The sequence below is a fragment of the Pan paniscus genome, chromosome 13 (genome assembly GCF_029289425.2).
Source record: "Pan paniscus chromosome 13, NHGRI_mPanPan1-v2.0_pri, whole genome shotgun sequence".
NCBI classification, from domain to species: Eukaryota; Metazoa; Chordata; class Mammalia; order Primates; family Hominidae; genus Pan; species Pan paniscus.
In genome coordinates, this window is record NC_073262.2 from 119,109,471 (window position 1) to 119,130,494 (window position 21,024).

Consider the following 21,024-nt stretch of genomic DNA (forward strand, 5'->3'; position numbering starts at 1 on the left):
AGGCTGGAGTACAGTGGCACTATGCTGGCTCACTGCAACCTCCGCCTCCCAGGCTCAAGCGATTCCCCCCATCTTAGCCTCCCGAGTAGCTGGAACTACAGGCATACGCTGCCAACACCTGGCCAATTTTCTGTATTTTTGATAGAGATGGGGTTTTGCCATGTTGCCCAGGCTGGTCTCTAATTCCTGAGCTTAGATGATCCCCCCACCTTGGCCTCCCAAAGTGCTGGGATTACAGGCGTGAGCCCTCGCAGCAGCCTTATTTTTATGTATTTATTTTTTTTTTGAGACAGAGTCTCACTCTGTCACCCAGGCTGGAGTGCAGTGGCGTGATGATGGCTCACTGCAACCTCTGCCTTGTGGGTTCAAGTGATTCTTGTGCCTCAGCCTCCCAAATAGCTGGGACTACAGGCACGCACCACCATGTCTGGCTAATTTTTTGTATTTTTAGTAGAGATGGGGTTTCACCACGTTGGCCAGGCTGGTCTCGAACTCCTGACCTCAGGCGATCCATCCGCCTCGGCCTCCTAAAGTGCTGGGATTACAGGTGAGAGCCACTGAGCCCAGCCAAAAGATCATTTGATTTTAAACCAGTTTAGTTTTATGAAACTGTGGGATGTCAGTGGAGATATGGAAAATATACCTCTAAATTGAAAAATGGTCAAAGTTGGAAATTTAGATGTAGGAAAAATCGGCAGAGGGGTGATAGTGATCGTGTGTTGTGGTTGTATCCACTGGGCATGGTTTTAACACTACACCATTGTCATCAATGTATAGATGCAGTTGGTGGGTATTTTGATTATTTGTAATTTAAGGTAATCAGAATAGGTACACATATCTACTTATGAATATGTTAAATGTGTGTATGTTTTTTCAACTACTTTGAAAATTAGGTATAAGCCATGGCTGAACACAGAGATTTGGAAGTATGGGGGGCTGGGCACATGGTGGCTCACACCTGTAATCCCAACATTTTGGGTAGCTGAGGTGGGCAGATCATTTGAGCTCAGGAGTTCGAGACCAGCCTGGGCAACATTTAGTGAGATCCCATCTCTTAAAAAATTATAAAAATAAAAATAAATTTTAAAATAGAGATTTAGAAGTTGAATTACACCTTAACTGACCCTTAGTAGAGAAAGGCTTTGGAGGAAGTGAGATCTTGGGTGCTATTTCAGTATTGAAATAATGATTTGGAAAGTTCAAAGGGAGAAAACATTTCCAATGTAAATTATAGCGTGAGAGCAGCTTCTTTGTTGCACTCACAACCATTTCTTTTTCCTAACTCAATGAGCACAGAGAGGGTAAGATGTCAGACACTAAAACAGTGAGGCTGCTTTAGTGATGGTTTGCTAAGATGATGCACACTTGCCATCGTGTAGCTCCCTGACACCATAAAATGTGTGGTCTCTCATCTTTATATTCTCTCATCAGCCCTAGTGGAGGAGAGTCAGTGTTGGAGCCTGGGCTCTTCCTTTTATCTTTTGTTTTCTTTCTCTGATGAAGGACCCAAAGCAGCAGAAGATCTACGACCTATTCCAGAAGTCCTTTGAGAAAGAAGGAAGTGATATGGAGCTCCTGGAAGCAGCAGAGTCCTTTGACCCAGGAAGTGCTTCAGGAACATCTGGAAGTAGTTCCCAGAACATGGGAGACACCCTGGATGAAAGCTCATTGACAGCCAGTCCACAGAAGAAAAGGAGATTTGAATTTTTTGATAACTGGGACAGCTTTACGTCTCCCCTGTAAAAGGGGCAAAAAGAAAAAAATAAAAAGCATTTTAAAATCATGGAATTGAAATAAAATAATGTATTTTGTTTTAAAACTTTTTGCGCTTCTCTTGCCATTGCAGCAGTGCCTATGCCTGTGTCCAGGCTCAGCAGGAGACCAGGCCGAGCATCAGCTTTCCATTCCTGTGTCATTACGTGTGGGCTTGCTTGGGGTCTTAACCTCCGCTCTTCTGGCTTAGGGATGGACACAGCGAGTTGTAGTAGTGGGTAATTCATGTTCTCTAAAGAATGAGGTCCTTCCTACACAGTCCCCATAATCTAGAATTTTAAAATTTAGTGACTCAACAAATATTTATAGGGCACCTAATTTGTGCAGGCACTGTCCTAGGTGTTGGTAGTCATTCATCCAACAAAAGACAAAAGCATGAGCCTTTGCCGAACTTACGCAGCGGGAGAGGCAATGGTTGTAGGTTCTCTTTTCCAATATAACTCTTCATGGACACTGAAATTTGAATTTTATTAATGTTCATGTATCACAAATTATTTTTTTTCTGCCATTTAAAAATGTGAAAACCATTCCTTGTTTACCAGCTGTACAGAAACAGACAGTGGGCTGGAAGTTGTCCACTGCCCATAGTTTGCCAATCCCTGGTTTAGAGCAGCGTGGTCCATTAGCAATGTAATGCAAGCTGCATATGTGATTGTAACTTTTCTAATAGAACATTTAGACTTAAGATTAATAATATAGGGAGGCTGAGGTGGGAGGATCACCCGAGGTCGGGAGTTCAGGGCCAGCCTGAGCAACATGGAAAAACCCCGTTTCTACTAAAATTACAAAATTAGTCTGGTATGGTGGTGCATGCCTGTAATCCCAGCTACTTGGGAGGCTGAGGCAGGAGAATCACTTGAACCCGGGAGGTGGAGGTTGTGGTGAGCCGAGATTACGACATTGCACCCCAGCCAAGAGCGAAACTCCGTCTCAAAAAAAAAAAAAAAAGATTAATAATGCATTTAACCCAATATATTAAATATATTATTTCAATTTACAAACAATATTTAAAAATTATTAATGGGAAATTTTACATTCTTGGACTGGGCACAGTGGCTCATGCCTGTAATCCCAGCACTTTGAGAGGCCAAGGTGAGTGGATCACTTGAGGTAAGGAGTTCGAGAGCAGCCTGACCAACATGGAGAAACCCCATTTCTACTAAAAATACAAAAATTAGCCAGGTGTGGTGGCACATGCCTATAATCCCAGTTACTCAGGAGGCTGAGGCATAAGAATCACTTGAACCTAGGAGGCGGAGGTTGCAGTGAGCCAAGATCGTGCCACTGCAATCCAGCCTGGGCAACAGAGGAAGATTGTCTCAAAAAAACAAAAAAGAAATTTTACATTCTCTTTTCTGAACTAAGTCTGAAACAATGTATTTCATACAGGCAGCATCTCAATTTGGACTAGCCACAGGTTTCACCTGCTCAGTAGCCATATGAGACTGATGGCTCCTGTATTGGGCAGCTCTGGTTTAGAGAGTGATGAGGGAGTAGGATGTCATGTGGGGAAGAGCAATAGTTGATCATGTTGAGGAGAGGGACAGAATGATGCAGGGCTGATAGGCCACAGTAAGGAATCTGGGTTTAATTCTGAGTATGAATGGGAGCCACCAAATGGCTTTGAGCAGACATATGAGGCGATCTGATTGTATATAAATGAAAATATTTTTTAAACTTACATGTATCTTTTAAACAGAGACACAGCATCTCATTATGTTGCCCAGACTGGTCTCAAATTCCTGGCCTCAAGTGATCCTACTGCCTTGGCCTCCCAAAGTGCTGGGACTACAGGTGTGAGCCACTGTACCTGGCCCTTTTTTATTTTTTAAAAATATAATCATGCCCAACATAGCAACACCCTGTCTCTATTTAATAAAATAAAATAAAAAATATTTCACGCCAATGCATGTGCAGAAAATAGAGCAAGAAAAGTGGGCAGGGGTAACGCTTAGGTAGGAAGCTATGGAGCTACTGTGATTATCCGTGGGGTTGGTGCTGGGGTGTGGCTGAGTATGGGTCGAACCATGGAGGAGATGAGAAGTGGTTGGGTTCTGGACGTATTCTGAAGGGAGCGATGGAAGGAAATGTGTAGATAGATTGACCAAGGGGCATTTGTGGAAGAGAGGCTGGGACTTTGGTTTTGGCCTGAGCAAAGTGGTAAGAGAAGAAAGAGTGGGAAGGGGACACTGGGGAGCCAGGTAAAATCAAGGGTTTGGTTATGGACTTGTTGAGTTTGAAATGGCTGGGAGATAATCTAGCAAACTTGGAGACACCCCACCCAGATCCCCTTCAAGGAGGGACTTGCTCAGCTGTGGGGAGTGAAGTTGGTAGATGGCTTCCACCTGGCCACAACTGGTCTGCAGAAAGCCACTTTGTCTGAGGTCACACCCTTCTTAAGGCAGCTTGCATCCATGACTGAGCAAGTCGGGGCACAAAGGCTGGGCCACTTTGGCCTGATGCGGGGCAGCTCTGATGAAATACTTAACATTGTGTTACAAGTGCCTGCATATTCAGTACAGTAACATGCTATACAGGTTTGTAGCCTAGGAGCAATAGGCTAGGCCATATAGCCCAGGAACTATGTATGTCCTGGGCAGTATTCCCTGCAGAGCTCCCTGCTCCCTTCCCCCTGCTCCCTGCTGGATTGTCTAAGGTTCCCACAGGCCTATATCACAGTTCACCTCTTCCCCCTGCCAAATAGGCCTCCAGCCCCTTCCTTTCACAGGTGTTAATCCCTAATAGATTATCTTGTGCCCCAAACTCTGTCTTGGTGTCTGTTTCTGGGAAACCCACACAATCTAGCAAGATCCAAGTGGAGATGTTCTGCAGGCAGTTGGATGTGTGAGTCTTCACACTGTGGAAACGTCAGAGAAAGAGCTGTGGATTCTGCCCTAGCATGAGCTGAATGAGGTCACTGAACGGCTAAGAGTGGCTTCTGAAGAAAAGCAGTTCTGACTGACCCCCACAAACTGCAACATAGAGACGACGATTGGGCAGGGAAGTAAATGAGGAAGAAAATCAGAATGGGTGCCCAGGAATGGGAGTTTTCCGGGTTTCTTGTTTGTTTGCTTTTTGAGACAGAGTCTCACTCTGTTGCACAGGCTGGAGTGCAGTGGCACGATCTCGGCTCACGGCATCCTCCGCCTCCAGGCGATTCTTCTGCCTCAGCCTCCAGAGTAGCTGGGATTACAGGTGTCTGCCACCACCCTCAGCTAATTTTGTATTTTTAGTAGAGATGGGGTTTCACCATGTTGGCCAGGCTAGTCTCGAACTCCTGACCTCAAGTGATTCACCCGCCTCAGCCTCCCAATCTACTGGGATTACAGGCGTGAGCCCCCGTGCCCAGCCAGGAATGGGAGTTTTTTAAAGTATTTTACCAAGGAAGGAGCTGCTGCTCTGACTGGTCTTACAGAAAGACAGTGAGCCAGATGTACGTTAGAGTTTAGAGTTAGCGCAATTTTCACAGCAGCAATGAAAGATGCCTAATTTGTCTGACGTCATGGTGTGTGGATTTGTTAGACTTAAATTGTTTTCACTATTCAGTACTTACTAGGTGCCAGGCACTGGACTAAGTGCTTTACATAAATTGTCACACTTAATGCAATCTTGGAGGAAGGTAGTGATATTTTGATTGTGCAGGTGGAGAAACTGAGCCAAGAAATGTTACAAATTGCTCAAGTCCAGCTAAGAAGTGGCAGAGCAGAACCAGCAACCAGGCCACCCCACCCCTAGAGCCCAACCATAGGTGTGCTGTTCCCCAGCAGGAGACCCAGTGGTGCCCTGGTGGTCTGTTAGCTGAGTTTGGTACATGACTCCCTTCCTGAAGGGCTTGGCCCTGGCTGGAAGTCTGTCTCTGCAGTCCACCAGCTGGCTCTCTGCAACAGAGAACAGGAAGACACTGGAATGCACCACTTTCTTATCCTTTTTAGTTCCCTTTCCTGAGTTTCTCAACAACTCCAGTTGACAGAGTAGATCTTTTGAGGCCACCTAACCCCCCTCACTGTTGTTCAGGGTGGGGTCAGGGGAGGCTTCCTGACACTTCAGCACAGCTGGGACTGGGGTATCCATGTCCTGCGTAAGGAAGGCTCTGGCCTCAGGAAATGAGTGAAGATGATCACCTTGTTTCATGGCGTGTGGCTGCTGTGCTTCCAACTGGTCACTGTGTCAAGCTGCCGGCTGCTCCTTGGGCCAGATCTCTCCCAGAAGGCCCGGTCTAAGCATCTAAGTGGCATCAGTTGCTTCTCCCAGCTTGCTGAGGAGGACTGTGGGGTTAACCGTTGAGTCTGCTTTCCACTGGCTTATCCTGCCATGAGGAGCTCTGCTGTGGCCCCAGATCTCCATAAATAACTAGGCCTTTGGTCTCCTCATTACCTGCTGAAATGAAAATCCAGGCCCAAAGTCCGGGAGAGAATGTCTTGTCTTGGCTTTCCTTTGGGCCACCTGAATTTTCTTAAATCTTCTCACTCCTAGCTGTCTGTTTTAATTTTGTTAGATATACCACTTTGACATTTGACTATTATAACGGTGACTTGTATCTTGTCAGAAGCTTCCAGAGGACAAATGTTGGCTCTATCTAAATTTTATTATGATTTTGTCCAAATCAGGTACTCAGTTTTCTAAGAGCAAAAAACAGAGCAGCGGCTGCAGTTTTGTCTAGTAAGCTATACTACACCCCCTTGTGAGTGGTTGCTCTGAAAAGCCAATTATAGTCATTCACCACATAACAACTTTTGGTCAACAATGGACTGCATGTACCATGGTGGTCCCTTAAGATTGTAATGGAGCTGGAAAATTCCTATTGCCTAGTGTCTGTCATAGCCATTGTAATGCTGTAGCACAATGCATTACCTCTCCTATGTTTAGATATGTTTAGATACAAAAACACTTACCATTGTGTTACAAGTGCCTACATATTCAGTACAGTAACATGCTATACAGGTTTGTAGCCTAGGAGCAATAGGCTAGACCATATAGCCCAGGTGTTTACTGGATGCTACTATCTAGGTTAGTGTAAGTACACTCTGTGAGGTTCGTGCAATGAAAAAATTGCCTAACGACAAATTTCTCAGAATGTATCCTGGTTATTAAGTGATGCTTGACTGTACATCACCTCATGGCTATTGCCCTTGGAGGTTTATAACTGGCAATGGACCCAGAGATCAATGCAGGTATGGAGAAGCACGAAGTCATTCACGTCGTGTGTGGCGTGATGGGAGGTGATCCAATGGGGACAGACCCTGTATGAAAAGAAATGCTAAAATTGTACATAAATTTTGCCCACATGTTGTTTGCATGGATTTTTGCAGTGTTAGGGGTCTTGTCAATCAAAACAACACAGTCACTTCATTAGGGAAAAATCTTTGGAATGAGTCAAGGCCCAGGAAGCAGAAAGGATTTTGGATCACAGGCAGATCTTGAGAGAACTTCAGGAAGGAATATTTCTTCCTCACCTGCCCCAGTGCCCATCCAAAGCCTCTGCTCTGTGTATCTGAATCACATGACTTGAGAAACATGAAGGAGCCCTCACCCGGGCCCTGTGGACATCTCCCAAGATGCTTCCACCTGTCTGCTATTCACTCAGCCCCCACCAGAGTTTTGGTGCAGCTTTTCTGTGGGCTCTATGGACTTGGATCTCTTAGGATCTCATTCTCTACTTCCATTAACAGTTTCTCCTCTAGGAAGGTGGTTAGGATACAATGAGTATATGGGGTGTAGTACAATGGTTATGCTTTGAAAATAAAAGTGAATGTACAGGTGATTTTAGAGACATTCATACCCAGTGTTGCTATGGAGAATCACTGATCATCATTAAATTACTAAATTCCTGTTGTATTCACCCCAGGACCTGCAGCACAGAATGGCCCTCATGATACTGCAAGAAGTCAGGTTAGTGGCTGCCAATGGGAGGCCTTGCTCTCGTTCCTTGCAATTTGGTGCTCTTATTTATTTATTTATTTATTGGAGGCAGAATCTCACCCTGTCACCCAGGCTGGAGTGCAGTGGGGCAATCTTGGCTCAGTGCAACCTCCACCCTCTGGGTTCAAGGAATTCTCCTGCCTCAGCCTCCCGAGTAGCTGGGATTACAGGCACCCGCCACCATGTCTGGCTAATTTTTGTATTTTTGGTAGAGATGGGGTTTCACCATGTTGGCCAGGGTGGTTTTGAAGTCCTAACCCTAGGTGATCCACCCACCTCGGCCTCCCAAAGTGCTGGGATTACAGGCGTGAGCCACCACACCCCGCCTGGTGCTCATATTTAAAACCATTATTTGTCTGTAGTCTTAGTAAATATGGCCTCCATCTGAGGCCTCTAGTTGAACCTCAGTTTTAGCTGTTCTGGAGAAAAACGAACTCTCTCTTTGAGATGTCCCTGAGGTCCTCCAAAGCAAATTTTATTTATACCATGTAGCCTATTTTAAGTTAGACCATCCCATATGTACTCTGAAATTTGTTAAGAGTCACCTAACCAGTTCTGTATAATTCAGCAAAAGACACTTGGACTTATTTATATAGAGAGTGAATACCACTGGGTTTAAAGTGGTATTAATATTTCCACACTAACTCCTTTTCCTCCTTCATTTCACAGCACAGTCCAGACCCCCAGAACTGTGTTTTCTGGAAGCGTCAACTGAAATGAAGAAAATCTAGGCCCATCTCCTCCCACTCTTGTCCCTGCCATCAATTGTACCCTTACAGGATTTTACTAGAAGTCCCCTCTGGCCCATGGAGCTGGTCTCTGCCTTCCCTCACCAGGGTCACTGAGTGGTATCTTGTTTCCTGAGTGATCCTGGTTGATTTCTGCCTCTAGGGCTGGCATCAAGGAAACCTCTAAGAGGCAGCAAAGAATCCTGTTAGTCTCGGTCCACTTGTGCTTGAATTAATCATGTCTTTTTCCTTCTTGGCTTCAGAGGAGCCTTTTTCTAGATCAGTGGGAGAGCTGAGAAATTGAGCAGGAGGTGTCATCCCCACACCACTGGCTCTGAGGTGTTGTCTTGTCTGTTCGTTCTCGTCTGTTAGAACCTCAACGCTTTTTGAAGTTCTATCCTCTTTTTTGCGAAGGGGAGAGAATGAAGTCCAACCTTATATTTACTCCATCCTCCCACTTCTCACCAAGTTCAGAATTATCAACATAAAAAGTGGCTTGGAAGTTTAAAGAGGGTTAATTGGAGAAGTCTCTTCTACCTGTGTTTTGTTTTGGTTTTGTGTTTTCCTGTGCAGTCTCAGTGAAGGAAATGAATTCCTGACCATAGCAGAAAGCATTAAGAAGCCTGTGAGTCACAGTCTTTTGGGCATTATGACAATCAACAGTTATCTGATTTTGCAAGATCCTCTGCACACATTTCTCTCCCACCCCCTATTCAACAGATTTTGAGGCTCTTTTTCTCTTTTTTAACTCCTTTTTTTGGGGGCAAAATACAATATACAGAACAGTTCATAAAACAATTTAGTTTAACAAAATATTTTAAAATACACATCCATGTAACCATGACCCCAAGGTTATGAAAATAGTATGTTGTGATGCCGGGTGTGGTGGCTCACGCCTGTAATCCCAGCACTTTGGGAGGCCGAGGCAAGTGGATCACCTGAGGTCGGGAGTTCAAGACCAATCTGACCAACACGGTGAAACCCCATCTCTACTAAAAAAAAAAAAAATACAAAAATTAGCTGGGTGTGGTGGTGCATGCCTATAGTCCCGGCTACTTGGGAGGCTGAGGCAGAAGAATCACTTGAACCCGGGAGGCAGAGGTTGCAGTGAGCCGAGATCGTGCCACTGCACTCTAGCCTGGGCGACAGGGCGAGACTGCCTGGGCAACAGAGCAAGACTCCGTCTCAAAAAAAAAAAAAAAAAAAAGAAAGAAAGAAAAAGAAAATAGTATGTTGCAGAAGCTTTTGTGTTTTGCCGTTAATGTTTAGATCTACAATCCACCTGCAGTTTATTTTTGTATATGGGGTGAGAGGTAAGGCCAAGGTTAATTTTTTCCATATGAATATGCAGTTAGCTCGGCACCACTTATGGAAAAGACGGTCGGTCCTTCCACCTACTGCTCTGCAGTGCCTTCTTTCCAATATTATGAACTTGATGTAAAAATACATCTAAGGCTGGGCGCAGTGGCTCACGCCTGTAATCCCAGCACTTTGGGAGGCCAAGGCGGCAGATGAACTGAGGTCAGGAGTTTGAGACCAGCCTGGCCAACATGGTGAAAACCCATCTCTACTAACATGCAAAAAAATTAGCTGGGCATGGTGACGGGCGCCTGTAATCCCAGCTACTCAGGAGGCTGAGGCAGGAGAATTGCTTGAACCCGGGAGGCGGAGGTTGCAGTGAGCCAAGATCGTGACACTGTACTCCAACCTGGGCAACAGACAGAGACTCTGTCTAAAAAAAAAAATTCATCTAGAAAAGTATAAGCTCAAAAATAAGAGTCCTGCATTCTCCTCCCTCCCTCCCTCAGCCCTACCTCCTAGAAGTAATAACTAAATAATTTGAGATAAAGCCATTTGTAATTTATCTCTATGCATACAAATATATGTAAAATACACATAGAATCTGTTTTTACAAAAACTGTATCAAATTCTTCATACTGAAAATGACTCACTTCACATGATGTACTTGGCCATTGTTTCATATTGATCTACCCATTAAATTATGATTTATTTATTTATTTATTTATTTATTTATTGAGACAGAGTCAGTCTCTGTCGCCCAGGCTTGAGTGCAATGGTGCGATCTCAGCTCACTGCAACCTCCGCCTCCTGCTACTCGTTAAATTAAGCTTAACCCAGTGCTGCCTTGTTACATATTTTAAAGTCCGCCTAAAGGTTTCTCTGTGCAGAGTGAACTATAACCTAACTAGATTGGTAAACAGACTGGGACCCACTCTTGTAACAAGTAGCCAAGTCTCAGGCAATTACCGCAGCCATATGTCAGCCAATCACAGGTGGCCAACCGTTCACACTGTGTTCAAATAAGGCAAATATGCAACCAATCCAGCTCTTTCTGTCCTCACTTCCCTTTTCTGTATGTTACTTTCTTTGTTCTGTCCATAAATGTGAACCAACCATGTGGCAACCCTGGAGCTGCTCCGAACCTCTTCTGGTTGTGGGGGCTGTCCAATTCACAAATCATTCTTTGCTTAATTAAACTTTGTTAAATTTAATTTGTTGAAAGTTTTCCTTTTAACATACCTTATCCCACTTAAGAGTTGCCAAGTAACTACTCCAGTCTTTATGTGTGCACTTCCTGTGTAAATGCTCTCTGACGGGTCCATTAATAACTAGAACGAGTTTAAATGGAATTTGAGGGGAGAAGGAGGAAAGGAAAGAGGGGTTGCCTGAGTCCATTTCCCACACTCTTATTCTTTCGGGGCATCCCAGGACTGCCTTGGAGGGCCTCACCTTTCCTGCTGGGTCAGCTCTTGCCTGTGGCTCTGGGCTCACGGGACTCTCAACAATGCTGTGCGGGCCCCACTCTTGTCTGTGGCCCCCAGGGGCTTTGTGGAGAGCAGGCTCTCTTGAGGCACGAAGTGAAGGAACAACGCCCCAATAAACCCTTTCTGTCTCCAGCACAAGATGAATTTGGAATGATGCTTGCACCTCAGATTTCTTTCAAGAATAAAATGTTCCATATGCCCCAAGAGAACTGGTTAACAGCTACAAGAACTCCTCTCTGGAGGTGACTTTTAACTTATTTATTTTTCTAAAGGCAAAGAGTGAATGTTGAGGGCTCCTTAAGAGCAGAGGTGAGTCAGCAGTGATTTTTACTGAGTCTTTTATGGGGACACATTATAGTTAACATTCTCCACACCGGATGGTCCTCTAATAGGGATGGAAATTTATGAGCCCACAGAAAAGACAAATTGAGACTTTAGGAGAGGGCCGATTCTCTGAAGTCACTCAGAGCTGATTTCATGAGTGCTATTTGTACATCCTCAAGCTTGCTATTTAAAGAGAATTGTTCAGTTTTGACAAAATTGCTCTGAACATGAACAATTTCCTCCTATTTTGGAGTGTCTCATTTTCAGCCGCTTACTGCATTCCTACTCATGCATTCCCTCTTCTCTTGCTCTCTCTCTCAGACCTCCCTGAAGGCCAGAGACGTAGGAGGCTCTGCAGCGGAGGGTGTGGGGGAGGCAGCACATTTGCTAAATGATGATCTGAATTAGGCTCTAGTGCCAGCCCAGGATGGCTCACCTCAGCTCTGCCTGGACCGCCCCAGCATGAAGCTGACTCACCCACTCCCCAGCTCAATTGAGCACCATCCTGTGTGGCCAAGAGGCACAGTCTGAAAAGGGAGGACCATGGTGAGCATTTGTTTAAGACTCCTTCCACTAGTCTCCTTTGTTTGTATCAACATGGATATATTTTTGTTTTAATTTATAGTTTTCTGGAGGCAGGCATTGCTTGGGTGGAGAGCTTTCCAGATAACATCCCTGAAATGCAGTGCATTTCCCTTCTGAGGGAAGAGGGACTTGTTCCCTTGGCCCCTTGCCATCTTCCACCCTAACCTATGGGGGCAGAGGGTGCATGAGGCCTGTGGTGGAAGAGAAACATCTTGGGCACATCTCAATCCCTTTGTGGGCCTCAAGCGGCATCAGTTACCATGACTGTAGTGGTTTCATTGTGTCCAAGCTAAACAAATTAAGGAGAAAAGAGATGGGCATATTTTTAAGGGAAAGAAGAAGGCAGATCTTCTGTACTTCCTTGAGTATGGCAGAAGAGGAGAGAGGATTGAAAAGGCAGAAAGAGACGTTGAAATCAGGTAGCAGCAGCAGCAGCATCTCAACAAACATACTGGCCACTATTTTAAAATGTTCACTAGACACTTCATGGAAGTATTTTATCTTCCTGAGACCCTTTATTGTACAGTATACTCATTTTGCAGCTGCGGAAAGAGACTTAGAGACTTGAATCACGTGATACAGTGGAGCGAACACATGTTTCTGTGTCACTTAATGGCTATGTGACCTTGGGCAAGTCATTTGACCCCCCTGGGCCTCAGTTTCCAGTTTGGGCTACATTATCTCTAAAGCCTTTTTCAGTTCTGACATAACTGGACTGACTTTACAAAGCAGAGAAACCCAAACACATGAAACGCTTCATATACCCATCACCATTATACCATGCAAGGTAACAGTCCCCCATTCAACAGATATTACTGCTGACACGTCAGGCTCTTGTATAGGTCCTGGGATGCAGAGGTGAACAACACAAGCCCTGTCCTCATGGAATTGACTTGTGGTGACCTCCTTGGGTGGTGGTGGTGGTTGTTTTAAAATAGACTTTATTTTGTAGAACAGTTTTATAGTTATATAAAAAAATTGAGGAGACAGTATTTTTGTATACCCTTACCCAATTTTCTCTATTGTTAACTTTTTTTTTTTTTTTTTTTTGAGATGAAGTCTTGCTCTGTCGCCCAGGCTGGAGTGCAGTGGCACGATCTCAACTCACTCCACCTCCACCTCCCAGGTTCAAGCAATTCTCCTGCCTCAGCCTCCCGAGTAGCTGGGATTATAGGCATGTGCCACCATGCCTGGCTAATTTTTTGTATTTTTAGTAGAGATAGGGTTTCACTGTGTTAGCCAGGATGGTCTCAATCTCCTGACCTCGAGATCTGCCTGCCTCAGCTTCTCAAAGTGCTGGGATTACAGGCGTGACCCACCGCGCCCGGCAACATCTTAACATTAGTATGGTAAATTGGTTACAATTCATAAAGCAAGATTAATACATTATTATGACCTAAAGTCTGTAGTTTATTCGGATCTTCCTAGTTTTTAACGTATTGTCTTTTTTTTGTTCTAAGATTTCATGTTACATTTAGTCATCACGTCACCTTACGCTCCTCTTGGCTGTGACAGTTACTCAGGCTTTCCTGGTTTGACAGTTTTAAGGAGCCCTGGTCAGGTATATTGAAGGATGTCCCTCTTTTGGAATTTGTCTATTGTTCTCATGATTAGACTGAGGTTATGGGTTTTGGGAGAAAGATCACAGAGGCAAAGTGCCATTTTCATTCCACATCAAGGGGACATAGTAACAAGATTATCACTGTTGATGTTGACCTTCATCACCTTGGCTGAGGTCGTGTTGGCTATAAAGTTACTCTTTTTTCCCCTTTCTATACTGTGCTCTTTGGAAGGAAGTCATTCTGTGCAGCCCACACTTAGGGAGTGGGGAGTTATGCTCACCCTCCTTGAGAGCAGAATATCCACATAAATTATTTGAAATTCTTCTTGGCCGGGTGCAGTGGCTCACACCTGTAATCCCAGCACTTTGGGAGGTCGAGGAGGGTGGATCACGAGGTCAGGAGCTCAAGACCAGCCTGGCCGATATGGTGAAGCCCCGTCTCTACTAAAAATACAAAAATTAGCTGGGTGTGGTGGTGCATGCCTGTAGTCCCAGCTGCTCAGCAGGCTGAGGCAGGAGACTTGCTTGAACCCAGGAGGCAGAGGTTGCAGTGCGCCAAGATCATACCACTGCACTCCAGCCTGGGCGACAGAGCAAGACTCGGTCTCAAAAAAAGAAAAAAGAAATTCTTCTGCAAAAGAGAGTTGCCTCTTGCCTTTCATTTATTTAGTCTATCATTTATTTATATCCACATGGACCCATGGATATTTATTTTACACTTGGGTTATAAATCAATACTACCTTATTTATTGCTCAAAATTTTCTAGCTTTGGCCATTCGGAGTTCTTTCAGTTGACTCCTGTGTCTCTCTGACATATCCCCATCAGTGTAGGGTTTTCTGAACATTTCCTTACTTTCTGGCACAAGATACTGCAGGCTCGCCTTGTATATTTCCTGCTGCAGTCCTAGAATGAGTCACTTCTCTAAGGGGCCCTGGTTCCTTTTATTAAAGAATGATATTATAAACCAAGATCTGGGGTCTGGGCATGGTGGCTCATGCCTGAAATGCCAGCACTCTGGAAGACTGAGGCTGGAGGATTGCTTGAACCCAGGAGTTCCAGACCAGCCTGGGCAACATGGCAAGACCGTCTCTACAAAAATAAAAAAATTATTTGGGCACTACTCAGGAGACTGTGGTGAAAGGACTGCTTGAGCCTGGGGAGGTCAAGGCTATAGTGAGCTGTGATCACACCACTGCACACCAGCCTGGGGGACAGAGCAAGACCCTGTCTCAAAACAAAACAAAACAAATAAAAACAAACCCTGAGATCTGGGGCAGTAGGTATACTCGTCGTTACTGGAGATGTTTGGGGTTTTTTTTTTTTAATGGTAGTTTTTTTAGATTATAAAAGAAACACATGCTCATTATAAAAGATAATTAGGAAATGCAAAAAATGTATGCAAAAATCAATTTAACTATTCCCACTATCCACTACTTTTTGCTTTTTCTCCTCCTTGAATTTACACAGCCAGAGCTGGAATAACAGATTGGGGAGGATAAAGAGACAACTACCTTTATTCCACAAAAATGTGCAAGATGTGCTGACATAAAGCACATGGTGGGTCACTGCCCCAGTGGCACTCAAAGTCTGGAAGCTCTTCCTGGAATCATAGGAGGGAAGAACTGGACAGGACCTTGAAGACCACCTGGTCCAGCTCCTTGTAAATAAAGATGGTGGCTGCTGGGAGGTGGGGAGGTGGTTCTCCATGTGGGGACTGGGGCTTACCTAAAGTCAAACCACAAGGTAGTTACAGATCCTGGCCCAGACTGAGTGCCAGGGACCTGATTTTAATTCAACTATGTTTTCTGATGTGCTTTTTCAGTGCACTAAATATTATGATTTGGCGTAGTACAAGCTAGCAATTAGGAGAACTAACTTTGGGATCAGACAGACCAGATTTGAGTTCTAATTGCTGTGTGACATTGAGCAAGATTCTTAACTTCCCTGAGAGGAGTTTCTTTTTTCTTTCTTTTTTTGTTTTTGTTTTGAGAAAGGATCTCACTCTGTTGTCCAGGTTGGAGTGAAATGGTGTGATCATAGCTCACTGTAACCTCTGAACTCCTGGGCTCAAGCAATCCTCACGTTTCAGCCTTTTGAGCAGCTAGAACCACAGATGTGTGTCACCATACCTGGCCTATTATTTTTTTGTGTGTGTGGAGATGGGGTCTCGCTATATTGTCCAGGCTGCCTAGAACTCCTGGCCTCAAAGAATCTTTTCCAAGAGAGACTCTGTCTCAAAAAAAAAAAAAAAAAAAAAGAAAGAAAGAAAAAGAAAAAAGAAAGAAAAGTATATAATAACTTGTCAGAGGTCCCACAGCTGGTAAATAGCAGAGTTCTGTTTTGAACCCAGACTGAATCCAGAGCCTCTAAGTTCCTAATCATTACATGAGACTTCCTCTCTTTTCCTTAGTAATGAAGATAATAATCATTTCTATCATAAAGGATAATGGAAAATTAAATGAGAACATCCATATAAAATACTCAGTGCCTACCATGTGTTACCCTCCAACAATTGTAACCATATGAAGTACATAGCTGTTTGCAAGTTGCTTTGATTTGATTTGATTCATATATATTTTTTGAGACAGAGTCTCACTCTGTTGTCCAGGCTGGACTGCAGTGGCGTGATGACAGCTTACTGAAGCCTCAACCTCCCAGGCTCAAGTGATCTTCCCACCTCAGCCCAGGTATGCAAGTTGACTTTAATACAATTGTGAGGAAAAGTGAACAGGTGCAAAATTATTTGAGACAGTTAATATTAAGCTTTGGGAACGGAAGCTACTTGTTACCGGACTTCTGATTGGAATCAGGGCCACACAATGCCTTTCAGCTCCCATGGTCTTTCTTGGCCCTCAAATCATGGATTCTCTCTTACACTCTTATTCCAGTACTTTTCTGAGCTTCTTATCCTCTGGATTAGCCATCCCCTGAAAAAAGGCAACCAAACTTCCTAGTGTGTGTGTTCTACGTCAAGAAAGATCATGTGTCTAGTCCCAGAACACACCCTCCCCACCGCCGGTCTCAACCAGAAATCCAATTCTTCCCTGCTGACCCCTTTGAGAGACCTGGAGGGACAGAGAATTGATGGTGGGTAAAGGGTAAGATGTTGGAGTTTAAGGGTTCAGGCCTGGACCAGGAAGCTGTCTAACAGCCTAGTGTGGGGCCATGGGAGTGGGTTCTGAAATGAAGTGGAAGGCAGGCCATCCGCACTGAGATGCAGCAGCTGGAACACAAAACTCCAAGGTGACTGTTAACTTTTCCCCAGCCTTCCAATCTCAGACTTTCCTCAGGAAACACCAGGCTCTTCTGAATTAGTCGCGAGCAGAACCATCGTCCTTTCCTTCAGAACTCTGACCAGTTTGAAACTGTCTAACTTCTTAATGTGGCTATATGATCGTTTGCAGCTGGCCTGCAACTTGTTCTGGGAGTGGAACCTTGGATTTTAGTCACCACTGTCGCTAGCATCCTGCACAGTCAGCCACTTTTAGAGAGCATAATGCAGAGGGGAAATAAATGAGATTTGGAATAGAGACGGGGTTTCACCCTGCTGGCCAGGCTGGTCTCGAACTCCTGACCCGCCCCGCCTCCCAAAGTGTTAGAATCACAAGCGTGAGCCACCGCGCCCGGCCCCACAAATGTAAGATTTATGCACTTCTCCAAGCCAAGTGCTGTGCATCGAATGGAGGAACTCGTACCTTTGCAGGATTTTGTGATATATGTGAAATAATCTGGACATGCTTCTGCTATGGTTGTTTGTCGCCATAGTTTGCGAATCTGGGTAAACCTGGGTGAGAGAGACGCCTTACAATTGCAAACATTTCTCAGGAGGCCGCCGGAAAACACCCAAACCATAGAGCTCAGTTCCTAGCTAGGCCTCTACCAGCCACTTCCGCTCGTCCGCCTAATACCGCGCCTGCGCACCGCCTCTCTTCCTTTCTGGGCTCGGACCTAGGTCGCGGCGACATGGTGAGTGTGGGTCTCTGTGCGGCCTAGATCTCTATCTACCTGCATCTGTCCTTGTTTTCTTCTCCCGCACCCGTCTCCTCTCCTGCCTTGCCCCGTGTTCTCTCCTGTCTCCATGCCTTTGCAGGAGACACCATTGTCGGAAGCTCCCCAAGGCAGAGGGGCGGGGGCGCCTTGGCTGGGCCTGGCGCGCTCCAGCCGGGTTAACGCCGGGCCTTCGGAGCGCGCGGCCAGCCCTGGGCACTGGTTTCGTTGGGTTGAATTTAGGGAAAACTAGGTCATATGTAATTCACATGTCGGTCACACGTCAGTGAGGTGGAGGAACGGTGTGTGGAGGCTCCGGGGCCTGCCTGGGTTCCAGGTCTAACTATCACTGGTTTCTCCCTTCACTCTAAACAGGCCAAACGTACCAAGAAAGTCGGGATCGTCGGTAAATACGGGACCCGCTATGGGGCCTCCCTCCGGAAAATGGTGAAGAAAATTGAAATCAGCCAGCACGCCAAGTACACTTGCTCTTTCTGTGGCAAAGTAAGTAAGGCAAAGTCTCTGGTGAGAGGAGAGGGAGGGCAGGTTTCTTACCCAAGTGAGGCCTGACTTCAAGGTATTTTATAAGCCGTGTGCTGGTGGGCAGTTGGAATTACTCATACCGTTGATTACGAGTTTTAAGATAAAAGTGTTGATGGTAACTTCAGATTTTGTGAGACGTTTTTCATTTAAAGAAAACCGCTTAAAAGTTAATGGGTAAAATAATCATTTGACAGAGTGCCCCCAGCCTAAGCCAAACCTGCTTTGTGGGAAATGATTCCATCAGTTTTGTCTACTGATGTTTCTGCACCAACTCCCAAGATGTCTGTGCATCTAATACCATTCTACTTGTTCTGCGAGGGATTTTTGTTTGATAAAGGTTTGAACGTTTATGTGCAAAATACTGCATTACAGCAATCCTTGTTTTGTTTTTGAGGGAGAAAGGGAGGCTTTCACATCCCTGACAATAAGGTGAATCCAAATTTAGACTTCTGGATGCTTGTAAGAGAAAATACTTACTTGGTTCATAGTGAAAATTGGTTCTCTTTTATAGACCAAGATGAAGAGACGAGCTGTGGGGATCTGGCACTGTGGTTCCTGCATGAAGACAGTGGCTGGCGGTGCCTGGACGTACAAGTGAGTCTATTTCCTTGTGGTATTTGGAAGTGTGTGGACCACATAGGCCCAAATTCCAGGTTGCTGCTGGATGGGCAGTTTTAACACTTTCTCAGGACTGAGAGAATAAGGATGCCTTTGTATTTTCAGGATTCTTCCGTGGTGGTTTATTTTCAGTTATTGAAAGAGTAAACACAAAACTACCAAAATAGAAGTCGGAAATCTAATTCACAGACTACTTTAGAATTTGATGGTCACGGGGCACATTGTTGTGAACATTGTCATGATACTGTGCAGGTCCATTAGTGGGGCTGAATCTACTGAACGTTGATTTGCACTGCAAGTTTTGATAAAAATAGGTGAAGGGGTCAGTTAGTTCAAAACTGTATTTGGAACTTGAGGCCATCAGGACCACCACAGTTTCGTCTTTCTGAACAGTATTAGACTGCTGCAGGTTTGTGAATCTGCAACTCAGTATCACCTGACAGGGCGATACTACAAACACTATACTACAAACTAGCGTCTAGACCTGTGTTGTCCAATACACTAAGCACATATATGGCTAGTGTAATTAAAGAATTGGATTTTAAAGTTTCAGTCAATTTAAAGTTAAACCGAAGCAGTGGAAAATGTTGAAATATATATATATTCCTTGTGGGGGTTTTTATTAGGGCAGAATGGAAAATGGGAACTAGAGTGCTTTCTTGGTTCTGATAGGAAAGTGAATTATTTATATACTTACAATACAGGATGGTGATTTTCAGGTATAGTTCCTGAATTCTATGGTAAAACTTTTGTAGTCATTTCAATAGCTGTCTTTCCCAAAGGCACTTTAGTGTCCGCTCTATTTCCTTAATCATCGTTCTCACTGTATCATCTTGTAATTTATTCATTTCTTGTAATCTGTCCATTCCCTTTTAATAAGTTTAGGTCAGCCTCTTAGAACCATTTCTTTTTCATGGGATGGGGTAGGGGGAGTTAAAGCTTGCTTGTCCACAACTGAGTTACTTTAAAAAAAAAAAGCAACTCTGGTTGAGAAATCAGATGCATGAGATTGTATGTCTAATTCTGCAAGATCCTGAAGGCATGGCTCTTAAAGGATGCCATCATGTAGTTTAGAAGCCACTAATTTCCGAGGAGTAATCTAATGTTGGTTAGATCTTTGGATTGACTGCAGCAAAGTATTGGTAGAGCAGTCTATCTCAGTATAATTCTTTCTAGGAAAATTTGGGAAGCGACTTTAACACAAAAACGAGGCAGATTTACTTATTTGCCATTTTCTATGTTAACATGCTTAATTATGTTGGAAACTGAATCTTTCTTTCCAGTACCACTTCCGCTGTCACGGTAAAGTCCGCCATCAGAAGACTGAAGGAGTTGAAAGACCAGTAGACGCTCCTCTACTCTTTGAGACATCACTGGCCTATAATAAATGGGTTAATTTATGTAACAAAATTGCCTTGGCTTGTTAACTTTATTAGACATTCTGATGTTTGCATTGTGTAAATACTGTTGTATTGGAAAAGCATGCCAAGATGGATTATTGTAATTCAGTGTCTTTTTTAGTAGTCAAATGGTAAAATGCAGCATGAGAATATAAGTCTTCCAAGTTAGATATGTGTGTTAGCTTTTTATAAGTCTGCTCCTGCCAGTTTGACTTTGAGATACATTGGAGCCAACTGTAAACTTTAGTTTTTAAATTACAGTTAATTTTTTTTGTTTGTTTTTGAGGCAGAGTCTCTGTTACCCAGGCGGGAGTGCAGTATACCAGTCTTGGCCCACTGCAACCTCCACTTCTTAGGTTGAAGCGATTCTCCTGCCTCGGCCTCCTGAGTAGCTGGGATTACAGGCACGCACCACCATACCTGGCTAATTTTTGTATTTTGAGTAGAGATGGGAGTTTTCACCACATTGGCCAGGCTGTTCTTGAACTGACCTCAAGCGATCCACCTGCCTTGGCCTCCCAGAGTGCTGGGATTACAGGTGTGAGCCACCACGCCCAGCCTTACATTTAATATTTTTATAATGTGTCTAGGCTGGGTGCGATGACTCACGCCTGAAATCCCAGCACTTTGGGTGGCTGAGGCAGGTGGATTACTTGAGGCCAGGAGATTGAGACCAGTGTGGCCAACATAGCAAAAACCCGTCTCGACGAAAAATACAAAAAATAGCTTGGTATGGTGGCACATGCCTGTAATCCCAGCTACTTTGGAGGCTCAGGCACAAGAATCACTTGAACCTAC

General features: G+C 44.5%; 2 protein-coding genes and 1 long non-coding RNA gene across 7 annotated transcripts in view; 2 read left to right on the forward strand and 1 right to left on the reverse strand.

Annotated features, from left to right (window-relative positions):
• SMARCAL1 (SWI/SNF related, matrix associated, actin dependent regulator of chromatin, subfamily a like 1) overlaps positions 1-1,783 on the forward strand; it is a 70,913-nt gene extending 69,130 nt beyond the window's left edge. For all 4 annotated transcript variants that reach the window (XM_008971918.4, XM_008971919.4, XM_003818587.5 and 1 more), the window contains exon 18: positions 1,504-1,783. In XM_008971918.4, the coding sequence (XP_008970166.1) occupies positions 1,504-1,743 (240 nt within the window). In that variant the 3' untranslated portion in view covers positions 1,744-1,783. The remainder of the gene's footprint in view (positions 1-1,503) is intronic.
• Positions 1,784-2,222: 439 nt separating this feature from the next.
• LOC130541296 (uncharacterized) lies at positions 2,223-17,548 on the reverse strand. 2 transcript variants are annotated; one of them, XR_008955339.1, is made up of 4 exons: positions 17,374-17,548; positions 6,887-7,013; positions 5,895-6,147; positions 2,223-2,702 (listed from the first exon to the last, which is right to left on the reverse strand). It is a non-coding gene; the product is annotated as an uncharacterized LOC130541296 (long non-coding RNA). The 2 variants fall into 2 exon arrangements; XR_008955338.1 differs by having other exon boundaries at positions 5,895-6,150.
• On the forward strand, positions 17,511-20,236 carry RPL37A (ribosomal protein L37a). Its single transcript, XM_008971921.6, has 4 exons — positions 17,511-17,644; positions 18,041-18,169; positions 18,720-18,802; positions 20,110-20,236. Exons 1-4 carry the CDS (start codon positions 17,642-17,644, stop codon positions 20,171-20,173), a joined length of 279 nt encoding a protein of 92 aa, XP_008970169.1. The 5' UTR covers positions 17,511-17,641; the 3' UTR covers positions 20,174-20,236.
• Positions 20,237-21,024: the final 788 nt, after the last annotated feature.

Coding starts and splice junctions, on each gene's coding strand:
- RPL37A (XM_008971921.6), top strand. Junction 18,170..18,719: donor CTTGCTCTTTCTGTGGCAAA/GTAAGTAAGGCA, acceptor TCTCTTTTATAG/ACCAAGATGAAGAGACGAGC. Junction 18,803..20,109: donor GGCGGTGCCTGGACGTACAA/GTGAGTCTATTT, acceptor CTTTCTTTCCAG/TACCACTTCCGCTGTCACGG.